The sequence below is a fragment of the Aotus nancymaae genome, unplaced genomic scaffold (genome assembly GCF_030222135.1).
Source record: "Aotus nancymaae isolate 86718 unplaced genomic scaffold, 86718_ANA_hifiasm-v0.15.2.pri h1tg000029l, whole genome shotgun sequence".
NCBI lineage: Eukaryota > Metazoa > Chordata > Mammalia > Primates > Aotidae > Aotus > Aotus nancymaae.
Window position 1 is genome coordinate 14,612,652 of NW_026988442.1, and position 26,095 is coordinate 14,638,746.

Sequence of the window (26,095 nt, forward strand, 5' to 3'; positions counted from 1 at the left end):
TTCACTGGCAAACTCCTGTATCTTTCAGGACACATCTCAAATGTCACCCCTTCACAACACCTTACCTGATTCTTTGAGCAGAGACACACCCATCTCTGTGTCCTTATAGCATTTAATGACTCTTCTTTGGCATTGGCCATCTTGAACCATGATTTTCACCTGTCTACTTCCCTCATGGGGCTGCATACCCAAAGTGAAATGACTCTGCCTTAAAGACCTCTGAATCTACTGGAGCCCAGCATAATGCTTGATATGCAGTAGATGCCTTGAGGCACAGTAAATGTTTGTTGAATGGAAGACATGCCTGGCAGAAGGAGTAGGGTTTCTTAACCTGTGGGTTCACACACAGGAATCTATAAATAGGACTTCAGTGAGGTTTGTGAACTTGAATAGAAAAAAAAAAATCTCTTTTACTAACCTCTAACTGAAAATTACCATTCTATTCAAATATGAATGTAGGTTACATACCATTCTAGAATTAGGAGTATTTGTGACTCTGTAACAACAGAAATCTCAAATATCTTTATTTTTTTATTTTTTTGGGACAGAGTCTTGCTCTGTTGCCATGCACCAGGCTGGAGTGCAGTGGTGCAATTTCAGCTCACTGCAACCTCCACCTCCCGGGTTCAAGCAATTCTCCTGCCTCAGCCTCCCGAGTAGCTGGGACTACAGACACACACCTCCACACCCATCTAATTTTTGTATTTTTAGTAGAGATGGGGTTTCACCATGTTGGCCAGGATGGTCTTGATCTCTTGACCTTGTGATCCACCCACCTCAGCCTCCCAAAGTGCTGGGATTACAGATGTGAGCCACCGTGCCCGGCCCTCAAATATCTCTATACTATACTACAGTTGTTGCATATAATCTTAAAAGTACCCTTTAAGCGCATCATGTCTTTGAAATTATAATTATTGGATCCATCACTAAATATGATTTCTTAATGTGCTGATAAACAAGTATATGCATATTAGATTTCTATAGTTTAGTAACTGTATTTCAATATAATTGGTGTTCCTTATAATCCAATGTATTTTATTTTATACAATTAAAAATATTATTCTGAAAGGGGTCCATGGCACAGATAAAGTCAGGTCTTCCAGCATTAGAAAAACCCAGAAAAGGCTCACACCATGGTGGCTCACGACTGTAATCCCAGCACTTTGGGAGGCCGAGATGGGCAGATCACTTGAGCTCAGGAGTTCAAGACCAGCCTGGGTAATGTTGTAAAACCCTATCTCTAACAAAAAGAAAAAAAAAAACCCAGAACAAATGAATTATGCTACTGTATATACATAAGATATTGACAATCTTATTTTATATATGCCCTAACCTTTTTGTTCATTAATTCTCTTTGATTATATGGGGCTCTGGACCTATTTTTCATGACTAATTTGCATATTTCCTTCAGACCCATAGTCCATGCAAACTTTGAATTCTTCTCTAACATGATCCAACTTCAATGAACACAATATAGACTCTGGGTCTCTACCATTGTTCACTTTTCTTTTTTAGGATTTTGTGTCCCTTTATGATAAACACCTAGAAGAGAAGGAGCATCTCTTTTTTTAAGACAGTATCTTGCTCTGTCATCCAGACTGGAATGTCATGGCATGATCACAGCATGGCTCATTGCAGCCTTGACCTCCCAGGCTCAAGCGATCCTCCCACCTCAGCCTCCTGAGTAGCTGGGACTACAGGTACAAGCCACATCAGATGGCTAATTTTTTGGACTTTTTTGTAGAGATGGGGTCTGCCAACTCCTGTGCTCAAGCAATCCTCCCACCTTGGCCTCCCAAAGTGCTGGGATTACAGGCATGCGCCACTGTGGCTGGCCGGAGCATCTCTAAAAACTCTAGAAAGTTAGAAAATATCAAAGATAACTTCTTTGCACAATTAGAGATGAGCCAGGAAATACCAAATAACTGTATTCCCTTCAGCCTTTGTATTGCCAAACTCATTACAGGAACGAAGCAAATTTAATTGTTCTCTGCTATATACTGTTATGCTTCATTTCTTGTTGTTTTTGTTTGTTTGCTTCTAGTTTCATCACAAGAATGTTACGCTTCATTTCTTAACACCTTTCTCCCAACTAGCAAATTCCTTTAAGGAAATGTGTTTAATGAGGAGGCATCCGACCATTTCCAGTAGCCCCTCTGCCACTAACTTATTATAAGATCTTGAAAAGTCAACTTTACCTTTCTATGTTTCAGCTAAAATTACTACCTGATTTGAAATCTTTACTTGATCTCTCAGGCCTTTGTAGTTTTTATACATTCACTCTTCACCATTTTACTGGCTTCAATAACGCCTTTCTGATGACCTCTCCAGGTGACCCTGCTCTTAAGCTGTGGGCTGTCCCATTCCAGGGAAGACACCTTGGGTCACCGCCCCCAAACAGGCGGGTTCCTCCTTTTAAAGACACACACAACTCCCAAAGTTGATGTAGGTTTTCTCCTTTCTTGCCAACCAGTTCTACTCTCTGTACCTCTTTTGCTGGCCAGCTTGCACCCAAACCTCAGTCCCCCTGTTCTCTCCTCATCAAACACCTCCTTTTTCCTGTTGCTTCCCCCAGTAGGGGGTGGAGGATCCTTGGGACATAAGTCTTCAGAGACTTGGGAGTTATACAGCTTTGCAATTCAGCCCCATTACCACAAGGACTACCCCAATCTGATACCAGCGTCTGTATCCAAAGGGGCCTCATTTCTCATCAATCGCCTCCTTCCTTCCCCGCAAAGAACTGCTCCAGCCCTGACAGCCTGAGTTTGACCCCAAGCCTCCACCCCAATCTCCAGATCCTACCAGCACTAGGGCTCTATACACCGCCTAAGGCCTAAACCAGTTCCACGTCCTGCCATCCTTTCAGCCCATGGACCCCAATCCCGGTTCCTTTCGGACCCAGTGTTCCTTCTCGGCGACCCTGACCACGACCCCAAGACCAGCTCTCGCCAGTTCCCCAGGCCTGAAGCGCCACCCCGTGCAGACCCCGGCCAGCCCTGCACTCCCTCAGTGCACCGGCCCCCGCGCCCAGCACCCTCCCCACCCAGCCGGGCCACCGCTCCCTCCAGCGCCCCCGCCCGTAGGCCTAGGGCCCGCTCCCCAACATGGCGACGGGGACATCAGCGCGGCGGGCGGGGCGGCTCCGGGCCGGGCCCGCACTTGGACCGTGCTGCACGGTAGCCGGGCGCCATTTTCCCGCGCCGGGCCCGGGCGGCGCCTCCTCCCAGCAAAGCCAACCCGACCCGGACCGCGGACGCCCGGCGGGCCCACCCCTTACGGGCCCGCGCTGCCGTTGCCTCACCTGAGCGCGGCCCCGGCCCTCCCGGGCGGGCCTTGGAGCGCCGGCCCGGGCCGTGCGTGCCCGCCGCCCTCCGTGCGTTCGTCCGTCGGTCCTCGCGTGCGCCCGTCTGTCCGGCCACCCGCGCCCGGCCGTCCGCAGCCCGACCCGGCAGGGCCTCACGGAGCCGGCGGGGAGGGGGATGGGCCGGACCGGGCCGGGGAGGGAGGGGGAGGGAGGGAGAGAGGGAGGGAGCGCGAGAGGGGGCGGGGCGGACTCGAGGGGCGGGGCATTGCCCATGTGACCAGACGTCCCCGGGAGCGCGAGGTGGAGCGCGCCAGCTCGCTTCGGTGCTGAGTGATTAGTGCCGGTATATCGTGGGTCTCTGTCGACTTCCCAGGTCTGTTCTCCCGCCAGTGAGTCCCACTTCGGAAGCACACACGGCACAGCCTTTTGCGAGCGCTCTGGCTAAGTATCCTTGGACGTGGCAACTCCAAGCCTCAGTTTACCTATCTGAAATATGGAGAAATTCATAGTGCTTGTTGAAGAGGAAATGGCGAGGGGCATGGAAAGCACTTGTCGCAGTGCCTGACACATACTGTCTAATAATAAGCTTAATTGGGATATAGATAAAAGCTTTCGTTATTACTTGCCTCCAAATCCCTCTCCTTTTTCCTGTCATTACCTCCCTAGCAAGCTAAATGCTCAGTAAGTAGAATTCTTGATCGAACGAGTGAGTGTGGCCCCTCCCCTCTTCCCAAAAGTAGAAAGGCCTCCAGCACTGGACTTGATGTCTGTCATTCAGGCCTGCATTCATATCTGGCTTTCACTCTTTTTTTGAATTTTTTTGTTTTCTTTTTTCCCCACACTACACTAATGTATTTTTTTAATTTTTGTGAGTACGTAGTAGGTGTATATATTTATAGGGTATATAAGATTTTAATACAGGCATGCAATGCATAATAACACATCATGGTAAATGGGGTAAATGGAGTATCTAGCACCTCAGCATTTTTTTTAAAAAGATGGGGTTTCACCATGTTTGTCAGGCTGGTCTTGAACTCCCGACCTCAGGTGATCCACCCGCCTTGGCCTCCCAGAGTGCTAGGATTACAGACATGAGCCACCGCGCCCGGCCACACCTCAGCATTTATCCTTTGTGTTACAAACAACCCAGTTATACTCTAGTTATTTTTAAATGTGCAGGTAAATTGTTTTTTACTGTGGTCACCTTCTTGTGCCAGCAAATACTATGTCTTATTCATCCTATTTTTGTACCCATTAATCATTCCCATTTCCCAGCCACCTCCCCGCACTAACCTTCCCAGCCTCTGGTAACCCTCCTTCTACTCTCTATCTCCATGAGTTCAATTGTTTGAATTTTTCGCTCCCATAAATAAGTGAGAACATGTGAAGTTTGTCTCTCTGTGCCTGACTTCTTTCATGTAACAGTGACCACCAGTTACATCCATATTGTTGCAAATGACAAGATCTCACTCTTTTTTAATGGTGGAATCGTATTCCATTGTGCACATGTACATTTTATTTACCTGTTCATCTGTTGATGGACACTTAGTTTGCTTCCAAATCTTGGCTATTGTGAATAGGGCTGCAGTAAACATGAGAGTGCAGATATCTCTTCCATATACTGATTTCCTTTCTTTCTGGGGTATACCTAAGAGTGGGATTGCTGGATTGTATGGTAGCTCTATTTTGGCTTTTGCTCTTGATAGCTACCCTTCCCTCTCTGAACTTCAGCTTCTTCATCTGTAAAATAGGAGTTAGGGGTCTGTTCTGAGCATCACAGGAGATGGAGGATGAGCAGGAGGATTGTAAACTAATTAAACAGGTCAGTCCTACTGGTCCCATTAAGGAAAGGGAGTCAGGAACCCTTTCATTCCATAAATATTTATTGAGTACATACTGTGTACCTGGACTGGTGTAGTAGATACCCACCATCTTTTCACATCACCCTGACTGCCCTCTAATCTATTCTCCACCCTGCTGTCACAGTAATGTTTCTAATGATCAGAAATCTGATTATGTCACTATCCTACTTGAAAGTATCTGATGATGGCCAGGTGCAGAGGCTCACGCCTGTAATTCCAACACTTTGGGAGGCTGAGGCAAGTGGATTGCTTGAGCCCGGGAGTTTGAGACCACACTGGGCAACATGGTAAAACCCTGTCTCAACAAAAAATAGAAAAATGTCTGGACTAAGTGGCTCACACCTGTAATCCCAGCACTTTGGGAGGCCAAGGTGGGTGGATCACCTCAGCTCAGAAGTTTGAGACTAGCCTCGGCAACATGGCAAAACCTCATCTCAACTAAAAGTATAAAAATTAGCAGGGCATGGTGGCGCACACCTGTAGTCCCAACTATTTGGGAGGCTGAGGCATGCGGCCAGAATCACTTGAGCCGGGAGGTGGAAGCTTCAGTGAGCCGAGATCACACCACTGCTCTCCTGCCTAGGTGGCAAAGGGAGACCATGTCTCAAAAAAAAAAAAAAAAAAGACAAAAACAAAAATTAGTGGGCATGGTGGTGCTGCACACCTGTGGCCCCAGCTACTTAGGAGGTTGAAGCGGGATGATTGCTTGAGCCCAGGAGGTTGAGCTTGCAGTAAGCCGAGATGGTATCACTGCGCTCTAGCCTGGGCAATACAGTGAAACCCTGTCTCAAAAAAAAAAAAAAAAAAATCTGATGACACTTCATTGTTCTTAAGATAAAGGCCAAATAAATGTTGTCCCCCTCACCTCTCTAGATTTATCTCAGGGCCCTCTTCCCCTTTCTCTGCTTTGAAAGTACAGTGACATTTCTTACACATTGTTCTCCCTCCCTTCTAAGCACCCTTGCACATGTTGATTCCCCCTGCCTGCAATGCTCTCCACACTTAAATAACTCATCAGCCTTCAGATCCCAGTGCAAACAGGGCTACTCCAAAGATACCTTCCCTGACCCCTTACCAGATAGCATCTCTTAACACCATGTACTTGTCCTCAGTAGAAGGTACTAAGTCATTATTACCTGTCTTTGCCACTAGACTGTGGACACCATAAGGAAGGAAACCTCATCCATTTTGTTTACCACTGTTTACTCAGCACATAGCACAGTACCTGGCACAGAGTAGGTGCTCAATAAGTATTTGTTGTGTTTGTGACTTCTAAGCACCATACTAGGTATTGGGCCCAAGAGGGCAGAGTGGAGCAAAGAGAACCACAGGCAACCACAACAGGGGGCACCTTAGACCTTTGAGCCTATGAAATTAACACCAAAGAGATTTAAAATATCCTGGAAAAGCCAGGCACGGTGGCTCACACCTGTAATCCCAGCACTTTGGGAGGCTGAGGTGGGTGGGTCACCTGAGGTTGGGAGTTTGAGACCAGCCTGACCAACATGGAGAAATCCTGTCTGTACTAAAAATACAAAATTATCCGGGCATGGTGCCGCATGCCTGTAATCCCAGCTACTCAGGAGGCTGAGGCAAGAGAATCGCTTGAACCCGGGAGGTGGAGGTTGTGGTGAGCCGAGATCTCACCATTGCACTCCAGCCTGGGCAACAACCCCAAAACTCCACCCCCCCCCAAAAAAAAAACCTGGGAAAAAAACTTTTCTAAAGCTTTTTTTTTAACTTTTAAAAACTGTATGTATAATTTACATACAGTAAAATGGAAAAATATTAAGTCTATATCTAATAATTTTTTTGCCTACATTTCTGTGTTACCACCACCAGGATCAAGTTACAGATTTATCAACCCAGGTGGCCGGGCGCAGTGGCTCACGCCTGTAATCCCAGCACTTTGGGAGGCCGAGGCGGGTGGATCACGAGGTCAAGAGATCGAGACCATCCTGGTCAACATGGTGAAACCCCATCTCTACTAAAAATACAAAAAATTAGCTGGGCATGGTGGCACTTGCCTGTAATCCCAGCTACTCAGGAGGCTGAGGCAGGAGAATTGCCTGAACCCAGAAGGTGGAGGTTGCGGTGAGCCGAGATTGCGCCATTGCACGCTAGCCTGGGTAACAAGAGCGAAACTCCATCTCAAAAAAAAAGATTTATCAACCCAGAAAGTTCCCTTTTGTTCTCTTTTGTATGTTCCCTCCCAATAAATACCTGCTCCCTCAGAGGTAACCATTATTCTGACTTCTAGCACCATAGATTAACTTCGACAGTTCTTGATCTCCATAGAAACAGAACCATATAGCTTGTACTCTTGTGTTAGCCTGGAAATCTGACATAGCCAAAGAGCGATTATTTGGATAATGATACAATTAATGAATGACTTGATTAATTAACCTGAAAGATTGGATGAAAAACTGGTTACTTCATCCTGCAGACACAGAGGTCCTGACAACAGCCAGCCCAGAGGCTGAGAAGACTTCATTGACATATCTCCAAACCCACAAAAACTTCTAAAGATAAGAAGACTCTGAAAGATTCTAGAAACTCAGCAATAAGACTGGGTGCTATGGCTCACGCCTGTAATTCCAGCATTTTGGGAGACCAAGGCAGGAGGATTGCTTGAGTCCAGGAGTTCAAGACCAGCTTGGGCAACAGAGTAAGACTCCATCTCTACAAAAAATTTAAAAATTCGCCGGACATGGTGGTGTGTGCCTGTAATCCCAACTACTTATGAGGCTGAGATGGGAGGATCATTTGAGCTTGGGAACTGGAGGCTACAGTGAGCCAAGATCACATCACTGCTCTCCAACCTGGGTGACAGAATGAGACTTTGTCTCAAAAAAAAAAAAAAATCCAGTTTAAAAAATGGGCAAAGGACTTGAATAGACATTTCTTCAAAGAAGATCTACAAAGGGCTAATAAGAACATGAGAAGATGCTCAGTCTCAGTAGTCACTAGGGAAATGCAAATCAAAACCACAATGAGATATCACTTCATACCCATTAGGATTGCTGTTATTTTTTATTTTTATTATTATTTTTCTGAGACAGTCTCACTCTGTTGTTCAGCCTAGAGTGCAGTGGCATGATCTCAGCTCACTGCAACCTCCGCTTCCCAGGTTCAAGCACTGCTCATGCCTCAGCCTCCAGGGTAGCTGGAATTACAGACATGCATCACCACGCCCAGCTAATTTTTTGTATTTTTAGTAGAGACAGGGTTTCGCCATGTTGCCCAGGCTGGCACAAACTCCTGAGCTCAGGCGGTCCACCTGCCTCGGCCTCCTAAAGTGCTAGGATTACAAGTGTGATCCATGGCGCCTGGCTGCTGTTATTTTTTTTAAAGGCAGAAAATAAGTTTTTGCAAGGATGTGGAGAAATTCAGACTTTTATGCATTGCTAGTGGGAACATATTTTGTTTTTGTGTTTTATTTTCCTTTGAGACAGTCTTGCTCTGTCATGCAGGCTGGAGTGCAGTGGTGCAGTCTCGGCTCACTGCAGCCTCTGCCTCCAGAGTTCAAGCAATTCTCATGCCCCAGCCTCCAGAGTAGCTGGGATTATAGGCATGCACCACCATGCCCGGCTAATCTTTGCATTTTTTGTAGATATGGGGCTTCACCATGTTGCCTAGGCCAGTCTCGAACTTCTGGGCTCAAGTTCCACCTGCCTGGGCCTCCCAAAATGCTGACAGTACAGGCATGAGCCACTGCACTTGGCCAGGCATGTAACTTCCTGCAGCCATAATGGAAAACAGTTTGACATTTCTTCAAAACGTTAATCATAGACACCCCTGTAATCCCAGCTACTTGAGAGGCTAAGGCAGGAGGATCATTTGAACCCAGGAGTTTGAGTCCACCCTGGGCAACATAGCAAAACCCAGTCTCAAGGAAAAAATAAGTTAAACATAGGATTACCATAGGAACCAGTAATTCCACCTCTGGATATTTATCCAAAATAAGTGAAATCACATTAGTGCCGCCATGCTCCAGCCTGGGTGACAGAGTGAAATGTTGTCTCACAATTTAAAAATAAACAAGCCAGGTGTGGCAGCACACACTTGTGGTCCCAGCTACCCAAGAGGCTGAGGCAGGAGGATCAGTTAAGCCCAGGAGGTTGAGGCTTTAGTGAGCCATGTTTGCATCCCTGCATTCCAGCCTGGGTGATGGAGCAAGACCCTGCTTCAAAATAAAATTTAAAAAATAAAAAGAAAAAGAAGTGGAAGCAGGGTTTCAAAGAGATATTTGTGCAACCCTGTTCACAGCAGCATTATTCACAATAACCAACATGTGGAAGCAACCCACATATCTATAGACAGATGAATGGATAAGTAAAATGTGGTCTGTGCATACAATGGAACATCACTCAGCTTTAATAAAGGAAGGAAATTCTGACACAATGTACAACATGGATGAGCCTTGAAGACATTATGCTAAGTGAAATAAGCCAGTCACAAAAGAACAAATACTGTATGATTCCTCCTCTATGAGGTTCCTAAAGTAGTCAAATTCATAAAGACAGAAAGTAGAGTGGTTGCCAAGGGCTAGAGGGAGAGGGAATGGGGAGTTCGTGTTTAATGGGTACGAAGTTTCAATTGGGGAAAACAAAAAAGTTCTGGAGGTAGATGGTGGTGATGGTTGCCTGTGAATATACTTAGTGCCACCAAATTGTATGCTTAAAAATTGTTAAGACGGCAACTTTTATGTCATATATATTTTACTGTATACACACACAAAAGATTCCAGAGCCACTATCTTAATTTTTTCACCTTGTTGTCCATGTCCTTAAGCCAAGGGTCATGGGTGTTCCTGGGATCTGAAGAATGCAAGGAGCTGAAAAAACAGGGGCCCACTGGGCACCTGTAGATCTTGTAGGTAAAACTGACAGGCACATAAGCAACACAAATACTTGTTGCCTGCAAGCAGGCAGCAAAAGGACAAAAACAAACCATGAACTAGCAGATTGTATAGCATAATGATTACAATATTGGGCTCTGAAGCCAAAACACCCAAGTTCAGATTCTAGCTGTGCCGTTTATTAGCTATATGATCCTGGGAAAATCCAACTTCCATGTTATACAGATAAAGAAACTGCAACCAAAAGGAGATAAATGACTTGTCCAACAGGGTCCAAAGTATGTTCTTGTTTATATTGTTTTAAAATCTTTATATGGCTTTTGTTTCATTTTGTGTACCCAGTAGACTGTAAGCTCCCCAAGGAAGCTGTTTGTAATATAATCACTTGAAATATAACTTCTTTGTGCTTCAGTCGCCTCACCTGTGTGATGCAGATAACAAGGGCTCCTACCTCATAAGGTTGTCAAGCATATTAATGAATTTATACCTATAAATGTTTAGGAGAAAGCTTAGTGTATATGGTAGTCTCGACAAGCAATGAGAGAAGCTTCTGAAGAGGTGATCAGGCTATTTCTTAAAATGTTTTGAGCAAGAAAACAGTCCTAAAACATTCAAGATTGTTCTAGATTTGGATTAGAGTGGAGAAAAAGCAAATCAACTGTTCTTTGATAACAATTCGATTTGTGTTTAGTGGACTTCTACTTTCACGTGTGTCTAATTAGGCTTATCACCAGTGATAAGACTGATAGTGAATACTCATGATATCTTTAAGAAAAACAGTAACAAGGCCGGTCATGGTGACTCACACCTGTAATCCCAGCACTTTGGGAGGCTGAGGCGGGCGGATCACCTGAGGTCAGGAGTTCAAGACCAGCCTGACCAACATGGAGAAACCCCGTCTCTACTAAAAATGCAAAATTAGCTGGGCATGGTGGTGCATGCCTGTAATCCCAGCTACTGGGGAGGCTGAGGCAGGAGAATCACTTGAACCTGGGAGGCGGAGGTTGTGGTTAGCTGAGATCTCGCCATTACACTCCAGCCTGGGCAACAAGAGGGAAACTCCGTGAAAGAAGAAAGAAGAAGAAGAAGAGGAGGAGGAGGAAGAGGAAGAAAACAGGGGAAAAAAGAAAAACAAAACCACCTAGAGAGTGTCAACATTTTACTGTCTGCAGGGTTCATCACAACAGTGCCAAATGACAAACTTATCACATTTAACTGGATTAATTTTGCCCTGCAGAAGGCTATCACTTTTTTTTTTTGACAGATAAACTGTTTGTTTATTCATCCTCTTCCTCCTTATCTTCTTCATCTTCCTCTTTCACCTTTTTCTGGGCAACTTTAGCAGGACCCTTTGCTTATAATTAGCTTAAGCTTTCAACTTATAGTCAGCAACATCCCATCCTTCTCATACTCCTTTTTTTTTTTTTTTTTTTGAGATAGAGTTTCACTCCTGTTGCCCAGGCTGGAGTGCAATGGCAAGGTCTCAGCTCACTGCAACCCCCATCTCCTGGGTTCAAGTGATTTTCCTGCCCCTGCTTCCCAAGTAGCTGGGATTACAGCAATGCACCACCACACCCGGCTAATTTTGTATTTTTAGTAGAGATGGGGTTTCTCCATGTTGGTCAGGCTGGTCTCGAACTCTCGACCTCAGGTGATCCACCCACCTCAGCCTCCCAAAGTGCTGGGATTACAGGCATGAGCCACTGCATCCGGCCTTCCTTCTCATATTTCTCCTTTAGCTTTGCCACCTTAGTGGTATAAGGCTGCTTTTCACTGTCATTTAAATTATTCCACATCCCACCCAGCTTTTTTGTCGTCGCCAATAGAGATGCCAGGGTTTGTGGATTTGATTTTGGGGTGGAATTCTGAACAGAAGAGGAAGAATCCAGGTGGTGGCCTTTTGGGAGCGTTAGGATTGTTCTTCTTGCCTCCCTTAGCTGGTCCATAAAACCTTCATGTCTCTTTTTTTTTTTTTTTTTTTTACAAAGAATTACAATACTCTATCATAGTGTACTTTATCTGCCTTTGCCATTTCATTGATTTAGACTCTCTTGCCCTGTTTTTTGTTGTTGTTGTTGTTGTTTTTTCCTGAGATGGAGTTTTGCTATTGTTGCCCAGGCTGGAGTACAATAGCACAATCTCAGCTCATTGCAGTCTCTGCCTCCTGAGTTCAAGTGATTTTCCTGCCTCAGCCTCCTGAGTAGATGGGACTACAGGCTCCCACCACCAAGCCTGGCTAATTTTTGTATTTTTAGTAGAGACGGGGCTTCACCATGTTGGCCAGGCTGGTCTCGAACTCCTGACCTCAGGTGATCCACCCACCTCAGCCCCACAAAGTGCTGAGATTACAGGCATGAGCCACTGCATCCAGCCTAGACTTCTTTTTCCTAGACATGGTCTTCCACCTCTCAGAGCACTTTTTTTTTTTTGAGATGGAGTTTTGCTCTTGTTGCCCAGGCTGGAGTGCAATGGCATGATCTCAGCTCACTGCAACCTCCACCTCCTGGGTTCAAGCAATTCTCCTGCCTCAGCGTCCCGGGTAGCTGGGACTACAGGTATGTGTCACCACACCTGGCTAATTTTGTGTTTTTAGTAGAGACAGGGTTTCTCCATGTTGGTCAGGCTGGTCTCGAACTCCAACCTCAGGTAATCCACCTGCTTCGGCCTCTCAAAGTGCTAGGATTACAGGCGTGAGTCACCACGCCCGGCCCTCAGAGCACTTTTTAAAAAATTCTGCAAAATTGACAGGGACCTCTGGGTTTTTCTTATGTTCTGCTTCACACGTCTGCACAAAGAAGGCATAAGCAGACCTCTTGCCCTTTGGTTTCCTGGGTTCACCTTTAGGCATCCTGACTGTGTTCTTCATTAGTCTTGAAAGATTTCACTTTTAAGTGGACACCATTCACATGACATTGTAATTTGTACATTTATTGTGATAATTTACCAGTAGATGGCAGTAAAATGCCTTGTTATTACAGTATCCGTTCATTGTAATGCTTTTCAGACATATGGAAATAAAATGCTTTGAGGATGGGGGTCACTTCTGCTTTGCATAAAGACTTACTATGGCAAGGCTCAGCGGCTCACACCTGTAATCCCAGCACTTTGGGAGGTGGAGGTAGGCGGATCGCTTGAGCCCAGGGCAACATGGCGAAACCCTGTCTCTACCAAAAAATATAAAAATTAGTCAGTCATAGTGGCACATGCCCATAATCCTAGTTCCACTTGAGGCTGAGATGGGAGGATCATTTGAGCCTGGGAATCAGAGGTTGCAGTGAGCCAAGACTGTGCCACTGCACTCCAGCTTGGGTGACAGAGTGAGACTCTGTCTCAAAAAAAATAAACAAACAAAAAACTGGGGGGCTTACTATGGGCAAACCATGGCTTGCTCTTCAGGAAAAAAAATGATTGAAAAAATAGGCCAGGTGCGGTGGCTCATGCCTGTAATCCCAGCACTTTGGGAGGCCAAGGCAGGCAGATCACAAGGTGAGGAGTTTGAGACCAGTCTGACTAACACGGTGAAACCCCATCTCTACTAAAAATACAAAAATTAGCCAGGTGTGGTGGCAGGCGCCTGTAATCCCAGCTACTCAGGAGGCTGAGGCAGGAGAATCTCTTGAACCCAGGAGGTGGAGGTTGCAGTGAGCTGATATTGTGCCACTGCACTACAGCCTGGGTGACAGAGTGAGACTCCGTCTCAAAAAGAAAAAAGAAGAAGAAGAAGAAATAGAGTAATAATTACACAATTTTAAAAAATGAAAGAATATCAATGACTACCAAAAAAGGGAGGGGTGGAGGAGGAAAAAACCTGTTTTCAGAAATTTCAAAACTTTTTATTACAGTATAATATGAAGACATAAAAGTACAGAAATCCTAAGTGTAAAGCTTGATGAATTTCCACAAAGCCAACACACACGTCTAACAAACACCCAAATCAAGAAATAGAACATTCAGCCCCACAAAAGCCCCTTCATTACCCACAGCCCCTAAGGGTAGACAGTATGTTGACTTCTAACTTCATAAACTAGTCTCGCCAGGAGTTAAACTTATAGATTCATCTACATTGTGGCATATAGTTGTAGCTTGTTCATTTTCACTGCTGGGTAACATGCTGCTATTTTTTGTTATTTTTTATTTTTTTTTTCAAGACAAAGATTCGATCTTGTTGCCTAGGTTGGAGTGCCGTGGCTCCATCTCTGCTCACTGCAACCTCCACCTCCCAGGTTCAAGTGATTCTCCTGTCTCAGCATCCTGAGTAGCTGGGATTACAGACATCTGCCACCACACCCAGCTAATTTTTTATATTTTTAGTAGACACAGGGTTTCACCATGTTGGCCAGGCTGGTCTCTATCTCCTGACCTCAGGTGATCTGCAAGCCTTGACCTTCCAAAGTACTGGGATTACAGGCCTGAGCTACTGTGCCCGGTCTTATTTATTTATTTATTTTTGAGACAGAGTCTTGCTCTGTTGCCCAGGCTGGAGTGCAGTGGTGCGATCACAGCTCACAGCAGTTTGACCTCCCAGGCTCAAGTAATCCTCCCACCTCAGCCTCCCTAGTAGCTAGGACCACAGGCACATGCCACCACCCTCCGATAATTTTTGTATTTTTTTTTTTAAGTAAGAATAAAGTTTATTGTAAATATTTAAGAATCATATCACACATTAACATATCACAACTAAGCATTTATTATACTGTTTAAGAAGGGAAGCAACTGCAGTAGTATTTCAGAAGCTATATCTTTTTTTAAATGCAATATATGCTCATAAACTCTAAACAGTATTTTAAAATATACAATCTCTCCAAAAGAAAATATTCAACTAAAGATAGATAACTTTTAGTATAAGCAAAATGTCACAAGATTTTAAAATTAAAAGTCATCAGATTTTTCACAGCACATTGTACAGAACATTTGCAAGCTTCCTGTACACAACAGTATAATCTTTACTCTTGAGCAAGTCGTTCAATAACACACCGGTAATCTTCCACTAGTTCCTGAAAACTCTCTTCCAGCTGTTCATGTTGCATGCTTATTTCTATTTGGTTCATCTGATTTGTCAGTTCTTCTGATCTGAGACATTTTCTCATCTTGGCAAGATCTCTTTGCTTTTTCTTATACGGGCTAATTAGTCTTCTTTTTTTTTTTTTTTTTTTTTGGTATATAAAGTATTTATTAACAGACAAGGCCTACAGACTTATTTCTTCTTGGATACACCCACGGTGCAGCCACGGCGGCCAGTGGTCTTGGTGTGCTGGCCTCGGACACGAAGGCCCCAGAAGTGGTGAAGCCCTCTATGGGCCCGAATCTTCTTCAGTCGCTCCAGGTCTTCACGGAGCTTGTTGTCCAGACCATTGGCTAGGACCTGGCTATATTTTCCATCCTTTACATCCTTCTGTCTGTTCAAGAACCAGTCTGGGATCTTATATTGGCGTGGATTCTGCATAATGGTGATCACACGTTCCACCTCATCCTCAGTGAGTTCTCCTGCCCTCTTGGTGAGGTCAATGTCTGCTTTCCTCAACACCACATGAGCATATCTTCGGCCCACACCCTTAATGGCAGTGATGGCAAAGGCTATTTTCCGCCGCCCATCGATGTTGGTGTTGAGTACTCGCAAAATATGCTGGAACTTTTCAGGGATCACTAGAGACATGGCGGCAGCGCGAGCGGCGGCGTGTAAGCCTCCTGTGGAAGAGCTAATTAGTCTTCTTTTAATATCCAATCTGTAGTTTCTGTATTGTCCAACATCACTCATGTCAGTTACCAGTAGTCGAAGAATTTCATAAACTCTTCTAGCATGTCGCTTATTTATTTTGAACTTCTGTTGTGCCTCTATCACCATATCTTCACTGAATCCTTGCATTAACTTTTCCCGGGAAAAACAGGGCAAATCTTGACAAAGCTTCACAAGCCCAAAATCTCGTAATTTCACATAGCTTTTGGATGGATCTTCCGCTGTAATATCAAGAACTGTAGGAAATTCAGTGTAGTATCTATGAACTGTTTCAAGAAGTTGAGCACCATGGCCTTGACCTTGAAATGGAGTCAAAATCAGCATCTGACTTACACGTGGCCGGGTTTTGTCTGGGTACACATAGTAATTATAGACTGTCATGTAGCCTACGGTCGCAAAGAGCGTAGCTCCATCCTTATTATACTTCTCAAATACTAGAAAGTAGTGCCATCTTTCATCATCCACGTCAATAAAGCTAGCAGTTTCAATAAACCACATCAAAAAGGTCTGAAGCCTTTCATGATATTCTCGAAAGCCTCTACATGTCATGTCAGCCTTATATATCTGAAAGGTAAAGTTTTCTCCTCCTGTTGGACTGAGAACTGAGTAGGTATGAAGTAAGGTTCCAAATGGCTTGAAACCAACTTCCTTTTCCAGTAAAGAAAGAAAATCATTTGTGTTTGTACAAAATCCAGGTGGAATGACTTGTCTAATTTTGCCCTCAACATCATCTGCCTCTACACAGTCAAAGTTCTCATCAACTTTAGATGCATATTCAACGCAGAACATTGTTGACAGGCTACCAGCAATATAGTATAACAGGATCTTTAGACCCTTGTAACCAAAAGCAGTTTCGTCATCCCCAAAGAGTTGATGGGTATATTCAGGAAAGAAAGTTCTAATGTCATTTTCAAGATCTTCAGGAAAACGAACTAATTTTAGTTCAATTGCTGTGTTGGTGTTACATTTGTACTCTGCCAGTTTCTTCTCCACTGCACTCTTATATTCTACCAAAAATTTCTCCATAGCACCAAATCCCGCCATTTCCGAGCTACAAGCACCCGCGACTCAATTTTTGTATTTTTTGTAGAGACAGAGTTTCACCATGTTGCCCAAGTTGGTCTCAAACTCCTGGGCTCAAACGATCCTCCCACCTCTGCCTCCCAAAGTGCTGGGATTACAAATGTGAGGCAGCGCACCTGGGCAGCATTTTATTATTTGAATACACCATTTTACTGAATATCTGAATACACCGTTATTTGAATATCCATTTTACTGTTGATGAGCATGTGGGTTTCGACTTAGGAACTATTTGATTTTATTTTTTATTTTTTTAGAGACAAAGTCTTGCTCTGTCGCCCAGGCTGGAGTGCAGTGGTGTGATCTTGGCTTACTGCAACCTCCACCTCCCAGGTTCAGGCAATTCTCCTGCCTCAGCCTCTCGAATAGCCAGGACTACAGGTGCAGGCCTCCATGCCCAGCTAATTTCTTTTGTATTTTTTAGTAGAGACAGGCAGATCGTTTGAGTCCTGGAGTTCAAGACCAGCCCGGGCAAAATTGTTTTCTTAACTTCATTACAGGTTGTTTATTGCAAATATACAGAAACTTTATACTGATTTTATATTGCTCTTGTATTAGCAATCTTGCTGAATGCCTTTGTTAGCTGTCATTGTTTTCACTGATTTCTTAGAATTTTCTGTATACAAGATCATGCCATCTGCAAATAGAAATAGTCTTACTTCTTACTTTCCAATCTGGATGCCTTTATTTCTGTATTGTGCCTAATTGTCCTGACTAGAACATCCAGTACAATATTGAATAGAAGTAGCAAGAATGGGTATGCTCTAATCTTAGTGGGAAAGCATCCAATTTTAACTATTAACTATGATATTAACTGTAGGGTTTTTTATATTTGCCTTTTATCATGTTGAGGAAGTTTCCTTCTATTCCTAGTTTGCTGAGTGTTTTTTGTTTGTTTGTTATCATGAAGGGGTGTTGGATTTTGTCAGATGACTTTTCTGCATCTATTGAGATGATCATGTGGTTTTTGTTTTTTCTACCAAAAAAATATAGTGTAATACTTGATTTTTGGATGGTAACCCAAGCTTGAATTCCTGGAATGTATCCCACTGAGGCAGTATATCCTTTTTATATGTTGCAGGCTAGTATTTTGTTGAGGAATTTTGCATCCTTGTTCACAAAAGAATATTGGTCTGTAGTTTTTTGGTTTTTTCTTTTTTTTTTTTTTTTTTTTTTGACACATCTTCTTGCCCTGTTGCCAGGCTGGTGTGCAGTGGCACAATCTTGGCTCACTGCAATCGCAACCTCTGCCTGCTGGGTTCAAGCGATCCTCCTGCCTCAGCCTCCCAAGTAGCTGGGACTACAGGCATGCACCACCATGCCCAGCTAATTTTTTTGTATTTTTAGTAGAGACGGGGTTTCACCATGTTGGCCAGGATGTTCTTGATCTCTTGACCTCGTGATCTACCCACCTCAGCCTCCCAAAGTGCTGGGTGGGATTACAGGCATGAGCCACCAAGCCCAGCCTGGTCTGTAGTTTTCTTATTATGTCTTTGTCGGCTTTTAATTTCAAGGTAAAATTAGCCTCACAGAATAAACTAGAAAGTCTTTCTTCCTCTTCTATTTATTGAAAGTTTTTAAAAAAGAATTGGTATTAATTTTTTTAATGTTTTATAGAAATCACCAGTGAGGCCATCTGAGACCTGAGCTTTTCTTTGTAAGTAGTTTGTTTTTTAGTAAGTATTATTAATCTCTTTATTTGTTATACATCTCCTCAGATTGCCTGTTTCTTCTTGAGTCAGTTTTGGTATGTGTCTTTCTTTTTTTTTTTTTTGAGATGGAGTCTATCACCAGGCTGGAGTGCAGTGGCGAGATCTTGGCTCACTGCAACCTCCACCTCCTGGGTTCAAGTAATTCTCCTGCCTCAAGCCTCCCAAGTAGCTGGCACTACAGGCACGCACCACCATGCCCAGCTAATTTTTGTATTTTTTAGTAGAGACGGGGTTTCACCATGTTGGCCAGGATAGTCTCTGTCTCTTGACCTCGTGATCCGCCTGCCTTGGCCTCCCAAAGTGTTGGGAGTAAAGGCGTGAGCCACCAAGCCTGGCCTAGTGTGTATATGTCTTTCTAGGAAATTTTTCTAAGTTAGCTGATTACAATTGTTCACAGCATTTCTTTACAATCCTTTTTTTATTTCTATAAGATTGTAAGTACTGTCCCATCTTTAATTTCTGATTTTAGTAATTTGAGTCTTCTCTCTGTTTTTGATCAATCTGGGATAGGTTTGTCAATTTTGTTGATTTTTTTCAAAGAGCCAGGGTTTGGTTTTATTGATTTTCTCTATTGTTTTTCTGTTCTCTATTTCACTAATCTCTGCTCCAGTCTACCCAGTTTATGGTATTTTGGCATAGCAGCCCAAATGAACTAAGACAATCTTTCACTTGAAAGACTGGGAGAATTGGTATGACTACAGGCATGGCTAAGACTCCTCAAGATATCAGGTCAAGGATCACCCAAACATCCATCAAAAGGAAACTGGTTATATCCTTCAGTGAACTATGACACATTATTATAAATAATGAAGTGGATCCATATATATTAACAGGGGAAAATGCCCATGCTATATTGGTAAATTAAAAAAAAGGAAGTTGTAGACAGTGTGAAAAGATAGTCTCATTTTTACTTTTTAAACAGAATATATGTTAAGTTATAGAAAAAGTTGGAGGAATGTGTATTAAATTATTGATAGTGATCTTTTTGGACAGTTGGGATTTTGAGGGGGTGGATTACAGATATACATTATATATCTATAAAGTGTTGGATATTTGGAAAACTGTTACAATTGCAATCTGATAAAATAAAAAAAAATTCTAAAGAAGTTGCCAGGCCTAGTGGCTCATGCCTGTAATCCTAGCACTTTGAGAGGCCAAGGCAGGAGAATGACTTGAGGCCAGGAGTTCAAGATCAGCCTGGGCAACACAGTGAGACCCTGTCTCTACAAAAAATGAAAAATTAGCCAGGTATGGTGGTGTGCACCTGTAGTCCCAGCTACTCAGGAGGTTGAAGCAGGAGGAATGCTTGACCAAGAAAGTCAAGACTGTAGTGAACAGAGATTATACCACTGCACTCCAGTCTGGGTGGCAGAGTAAGACCCTGTCTCTAAAAAAAAAATGAAATAAAGGAAAGGAAGGGGAGAGAAGGGAAGGAAAGGAAGGGGAAAGGAAGGGAGAGAAGGAAGGAAGAAAGAGAAAGAAGGAAAGAGAGAGAGAGGGAAGGAAGGGAGGGAGGGAGGGAGGAAGGGGACAGAGAGAGAAAAAAGAGAGACATAGTCTATGGAGTCAAACTTGCATTTGAATTGTGGATCTGTGAAAGGAGGGGAAGGAAGGAAGGGAGAAAGAAAAAGAAAGAGAGAAAAGAGAGCGAGAGACCTAGTCTATGGAGTCAAACAGATTGCTTTTGAATCATGGATCTGCCAACTACCAGCTGGTTGATTTCTGGCAGGTTACTTCATGTCTCTCATGTCACCATTTTCTCATCAGTAAAATGGGGAATTAATACCAGCCTCATAAGAATGACCTACCCAGCTCACCAGTTTCATCTCATCCCATCATCCCCTTGGGGTGCTCTAGTGTAGGGGTCAGCACACTACTGCCTTCTTGCTAGTAAGGGCCTATTTCTAGAAAATAAAGTTCTATTGGAACACTTCCACAGCTATCAGGATGTTGTCTTACACACTGTCTATGGCTGCTTTTGCACTTCAACAACAAAGTTGAGTAATTACTACAGGAACCATATGACCTACAAAGCCTGAAATATTTACTTTCTGGCCCTTTGTAGGAAAAGTCTGCCAACCCCTGCTCTAGGAAGAATATATAGGCCTTCTTTCACCTCCTAAAACAAGACACATTCCTTCCCACCACACCTCTGAACATACTGTTCCCTTTGCCTAGAATGACATTCCCACATCCCATATCTAATCCTTTCCTGTCAATTCTATTCATCCTCATGACCTTCTCAGGGGGGCTTTTGCTGATCCTCAAACTAGATTAACTTTCTTGATATATGTTCTCTTAGTACGTATCCCTCATAGAACTTATTGTGACAGCAGTTACCTGAATTATCTGTGCTCTTATTTTTTTAACGTTTGACTCCCCTTACAGACTGCAAACCCATGAACAAGTCTGTCTTGTTCAGCGCTGAATCTCTAGTGCCTGACAGAGTACCTGGAATGTAATGGATGGAGGCATGTATACATGAATGATATTATCTATAAAAGGTAGTATCTGATACATACTATATGACATATACTTTACAACAAAAATTTCAACTAGTACGTGTGAAATTGGTTAAAAGCAGGCCGGGCGTGGTGGTTCACGCCTGTAATCCCAGCACTTTGGGAGGCCGAGGCCGGTGGATCACCTGAGGTCAGGAGTTCAAGATCAGCCTGGCCAACATGGTGAAAACCCATCTCTTTAAAAAAACTATTTATTTTATTTTAAAAAAGTTAAAAAAAGAAATTTTAAAAAATATATAAAAAAATAAATAAATTGGTTAAGAGCACAAATTCTGGAGTTGGACATGCTGAGACGAACCCCAGTTCTTCCACTTCATGGATGAAGAACCTTAGACAAGTCCCTTAACCTGTTTTGGCCTGTTTCCCATCTGTAAAATGGCAATAATATTAGTACCTACCTTGTGAGTTTTGTAATAAAGATTAGATGCTATCTATTACATTTATTGTTGTTATGAATTATAATTATTATTGGTGCATGTCTTAGCTGGACAGTAGATATTATTATGAGTCCTACAATGTTGACTCTAGGTTACTCTGGAGTCAGTTACTGGGACAGTGTAACCTCTCCCACTCCCACTCTCAACCCAGTTAAATATGAATTAAACCAGAGCCATGGTTAAGCAACATTCTTTCTTTAATTCCCCTTTGCAAATGGAAGCCCCTGAGCTGGTCCCAACCCCCACCCCTACCCCATACCCTGGGGACCCCCAGATGCAAGGCCCCCACCTCAACCTGATGGGAAAAGAGGAGCACCCCCTCCCTATGATGGTCCATTAAAAAATTCCTAGTCATTTAAGAAATGAGGCTGGGAATAGGAGAAGGGAACTGGAAGACAAGGCCCAGGTCAGGCCAGTCTGAAGATGTTGGGGTTGTGAGACCCTTGAGAAGGGTTTGCAAGCACATCCCTAAGCTCAGGGCCAGCATGGCTGAAGGAGGCGAGGAGACACACAGACAGTCTGACTCCTCAAGGTCCTGCCTGCCTGGTCGTGGATACTGACACTCACCACCACCACCACAGGCCTCCTGATGGAGAATTTTCCAGTTACTCTGGGATTGGGTTTGCTAAGCATCCCCTCTGGCCCCTGATCGGGGGCACCCCTGGGGTCCCCCTGAGACCAAACCTGGGAGAAGGAGGGACTCTGGGAACATGCAAAGTGGGGGAGCAGAGACCCCACCCCACCCCGCTGCTCTACAGGATGGTGGCTCCAGCTGCATCTGGGCTTCGAGGGTCTTTAACAGCGATGATGAAGTTGTTGGTCCTTCGGCTGCCATGGACCCAGGATAAGACATCTACTTTCTCCACGTGGTGACCCCTGGCTTCCAGGAACTCAATCTCTTCCTCTGTGAACTCACCTGAAAACCATTCCCAACATACACACATTCAGAATGTACAGAGCACTAGCTCAAGAGTTCTACAGTCAGACCTGAGTCCTCGTCCTGGCTGTTCCACCATACAGCTGTATGGGAAAATCACTTTACGTTGCTGAGCCTCAGTTTCCTAATGTATAAATAGGGATTATATGAGAATCTGAAGTTGTTGCAGGGACTAAAGGAGATAATACACACACAGCACTGAACCTTGCATGCAGTAAGTGATCAATAATATATAGTCATTCTTAATATTGTAAAAAGGAAGCTTTGCACAGTGACAGTATCGTAGTCAATGAGGTTTATCTGAGGTGCGATTATTGCTCATTGAAAACTTTTCCCAGTACCCCTCCATGATGACTTGAAATATAGTCAGCGTTGGCAATTTTTGGCAGTCTCTACAAGGACTGAATAAAAATAAAAAAAAGAAAAGAAAAAAGGACAAGCCAGGCGTGGTGGCTCATGCCTGTAATCCCAGCACTTTGGGAGGCTAAGGTGGGAGGATCACTTGAGCCCAGGAGTTTAAGACTAACCTGGGCAATATAGGGAGACCCCATCTCTACAGAAAATGTAAAAATTAGCTGAGCGTGGTGGTACATGCCTGTAGTCCCAGCTACTCAGGAGGCTAAGGTGGGAGGATCGCCTGACCCTGGGAGGTGCAAGTTGCAGTAAAGTAAGCTGAGATTGTACCACTGCACTCCAGTTTCACAACAGACTGAAACCTTGTCTCGAAAAAAAAAAAAAAAAAGAAAAGAAAAGGAAGGAAGGAAAGAAAGAAGGAAGAATGGAAAATAAAAGAAAAAAACAAAAAGGGGCTTTGTGGGTCTACATCTCCAACTGCCAAAGCCAAGCCGCCATCATTACTTTCCAGTATTTCTGCATAATCCACTAACTGGTCTCCCTGCTTCTTATAGCCTGTTCAAACAGCAGCCAAGGGGATCCTTTTAAACCATTAGTGAGACCTTGTCACTTCCCCTGCTCAAAGCCCTCCAACAGCTTCAGTGGATTTTAGAATAAAATCCAAAGTCCTTACCAAGGTGCCTCTAAGCCCAACATTGTTTGGGACCTTGCTACCTCTCTAAATTCTTCCCCTCATTTCCTTCTATTCCTCACCTTGCTTAGCTGTATTCCAGCCACGCTGGCCTCCTTGCTGTCCCTTTAGAAGGCCAAACATGCTTCTACTTCAGTACCTTTGCACTTACTGTTCTTTCTGTCTGGAATTCTCTTCTAAAAAGTCAATGCGGGCTCCCTTACTTCAGTCCAGTCTTTGGCACCTCTTCAAGAATTTCTTCCACCATTACCTAAAACAGCAGTCCCTACCATCTTTAACTTGTTTGGTTTTCTTCCAAAGTACTTACTACTACCTGTATTTGCTTATTTATTTGCTCTGTCTCTCTCCACTACATTATAAGCTTTTTGAAGGTAGGAATGTTGTCTTGTTTGCTATTGATCCTCAGTGCAGGGTCAGTACATAGTAAATATTGAGCAGACACTTAATAGATAGATGAACGAATTCCCATCCCCTTGCATAAGTTCATGTCCTCATCATCTCTTGCCTGGGCCATACATATCCCAGCTGCTTCTCATATTTCCCTGACATAAATTCTGTGCCCCTCAATCTACTTCCCCTAAATAAGACAAATCAGGTCATGTGCCTCCCCTACTCAACTGGATACCCTTAAGGCTGATCTCTGTGAAAAGCCCTATAACTCCACATCCCACTGCTCCTCAATAAAGATCTGGTCTTCTTTCCCTAACAGGAAGACTTAAGGAGCTCTTGATATAAAGACGCAATCTTGAATAGCATTAAATCACCTAATCGAAAATCTACTTCCTTTGTGGTTCGCTTTCCATCCTTTTGATTATGGCAAGGACTAAGTTTGTCTGCTCTATAGCACTTCCTAATCTCCTTCTTTAATGGAGAAAGCAGGCTTCAGAGCTTTCCATGGGCAGCAATATTTAAAGACTACACATATCTATTTGTGTAGATGATAAATAGATGATAGCTATTTATCATCTATTTGTTGCAAATGATGTCATTTTTCCATTTGTGATTATGATATAAGGTCTATTTTTAAAATACATTTAGGGCCAGGCGTGGTGGCTCACGCCTATAAATCCAGCACTTTGGGAGGCTGAGGCAGGCGGATTACTTGGGGTCAGGAGTTTGAGACCAGCCTGGCCAACATGGTGAAATCCCATTTCTAAAAAAATGCAAAAATTAGCCAGGCGAGTTGGCGTCTGAACCTGTAATCCCAGCTGCTTGGGAGGCTGAGGCACGAGAATTGCTTGAACCCAGGAGGCAGAGGTTGAAATGAGCCGAGATTGCACCACTGCACTCTAGCCTTGGTGACACAGTGAGGCTTTCTCTCAAAAAAAGTAAATAAAATACTTTTAGGTAAAAAGGAAGTTCATTTATAGAGACACGTTATGTACATAATGGTTTAGATGGTGTGGTGCTGGGTAAATTCAGAACTCTGGGAAACAATAAATACTCTCCTGGCTGCTCTTTGAGCCACTGGTTCTGGTTTTTGCTTAGGCTGTTCCTCCTGTGCAGAATGTCCTTTACCTCCACATGCCAAATTCTTGCTCATACTTCCCAGCTACTTGTCACAACCTCCATAAAGCCTCCCCAAGGCTTCAGGTGGATGAACTTTCCCTTCACCAAGCCCCCCCTCCTTATACCTCCATCTTATACCTCCATCTTACACTGGGAGGCCCTGAAGGGAGGACTGGGCTGAGCCCAAATAACTTAGCACAGAGCCTCACATTCAACAGAGACCAAAAGATATTTGTTGAACAAAATTCAGTTTCAAGGATGTGGCCTTGTCATTTATAGGCTGGGATCCAAGTGTCACTGGCCAACTACAGGATGTGATCATTGAAAATCTAGGTCTCTGCTTCTAACGTGATTCAGGAGATATAAGAGCTGTGTGGTGCAGAATAGAGTCTTTGGTATCAGCCAGGTGTATGTCTTCATTGAAGTTCTTCCACTGCGTGATTGATCTTTGACTAATTTATAACTTCTGTGAGCCTCAGTTTCTTCCTCTATAGAATGGAAATAATAATACTGAACAGGCAAGGACAGTGTCTCAATCAATTCTCAATAAATCAATTCTTTTGGACTAGCATAGTATTAATACGTTATCTGTTGTAATAAAAACTCCTCAAAGGTCCACATACTTTCCTATTTTAAAATTCAGCTGTGCCAAAATTAAGCCATTTTCTTAGAGGAAAGTCCATCTCCTCACCATAATCTATAAGGTCGATTATCTGTTGCCTGCCTCTCTGATCTAATTTCATCCTTGCTTATCTAGGTCTCCTTTTAATTCCTCAGACTCACCAAGCCCATTCCTGCCCTGAGTTCTTTGTACTTGCTCCCTGACCTACAAAGCTCTGCACCAGTTCTTTGTATAGTGGGCTCTCTCTTATTCTTCTTCTTTTTTTTTTTTAAAAGAGACAGGGTCTCACTTTGTCACTCAGGCTGTAGGGCAGTGGTGCGATCTCACTGTAACTTCTGCCTCCCGGGTTCAAGCAATTCTCCTGCCTCAGCCTTCCAAGTAGCTAGAACTACAGGCATGCACCACACCTGGCTAATTAAAAAAAAAAATTTGTAGAGATGGGGGCAGGGCGGGGTCTCACTATGTTACCC

At 43.7% G+C, this 26,095-nt stretch overlaps 2 protein-coding genes and 1 non-coding gene across 5 annotated transcripts in view; 1 reads left to right on the forward strand and 2 right to left on the reverse strand.

Annotated features, from left to right (window-relative positions):
- Positions 1-14,696: 14,696 nt before the first annotated feature.
- LOC105719039 (histone acetyltransferase type B catalytic subunit) lies at positions 14,697-16,839 on the reverse strand. Of its 2 annotated transcripts, XM_064382177.1 has the most exons (2): positions 15,742-16,839; positions 14,697-15,166 (listed from the first exon to the last, which is right to left on the reverse strand). In XM_064382177.1, exons 1-2 carry the CDS (start codon positions 16,803-16,805, stop codon positions 14,971-14,973), a joined length of 1,260 nt encoding a protein of 419 aa, XP_064238247.1. In that variant the 5' UTR covers positions 16,806-16,839; the 3' UTR covers positions 14,697-14,970. The 2 variants fall into 2 exon arrangements, with proteins under 2 accessions (XP_064238247.1, XP_012310358.3); XM_012454935.3 differs by having other exon boundaries at positions 15,159-16,824.
- A 4,858-nt stretch (positions 16,840-21,697) lies between these two features.
- GGT7 (gamma-glutamyltransferase 7) overlaps positions 21,698-26,095 on the reverse strand; it is a 31,432-nt gene continuing 27,034 nt past the window's right edge. The window contains exon 15 of one of the 2 annotated variants that reach the window (XM_012455136.2): positions 21,698-22,428. In XM_012455136.2, the coding sequence (XP_012310559.1) occupies positions 22,265-22,428 (164 nt within the window). In that variant the 3' untranslated portion in view covers positions 21,698-22,264. The remainder of the gene's footprint in view (positions 22,429-26,095) is intronic. The other variant, XM_021665727.2, reaches the window with a different exon arrangement.
- LOC135277021 (U4 spliceosomal RNA) lies at positions 22,710-22,850 on the forward strand. Its single transcript, XR_010344635.1, has one exon. It is a non-coding gene; the product is annotated as a U4 spliceosomal RNA (small nuclear RNA).

Excerpts from the sequence above, each read along its gene's own strand:
- LOC105719039 (XM_012454935.3), bottom strand. The coding sequence starts at position 16,805 with ATGGCGGGATTTGGTGCTATGGAGAAATTTTTGGTAGAATATAAGAGT.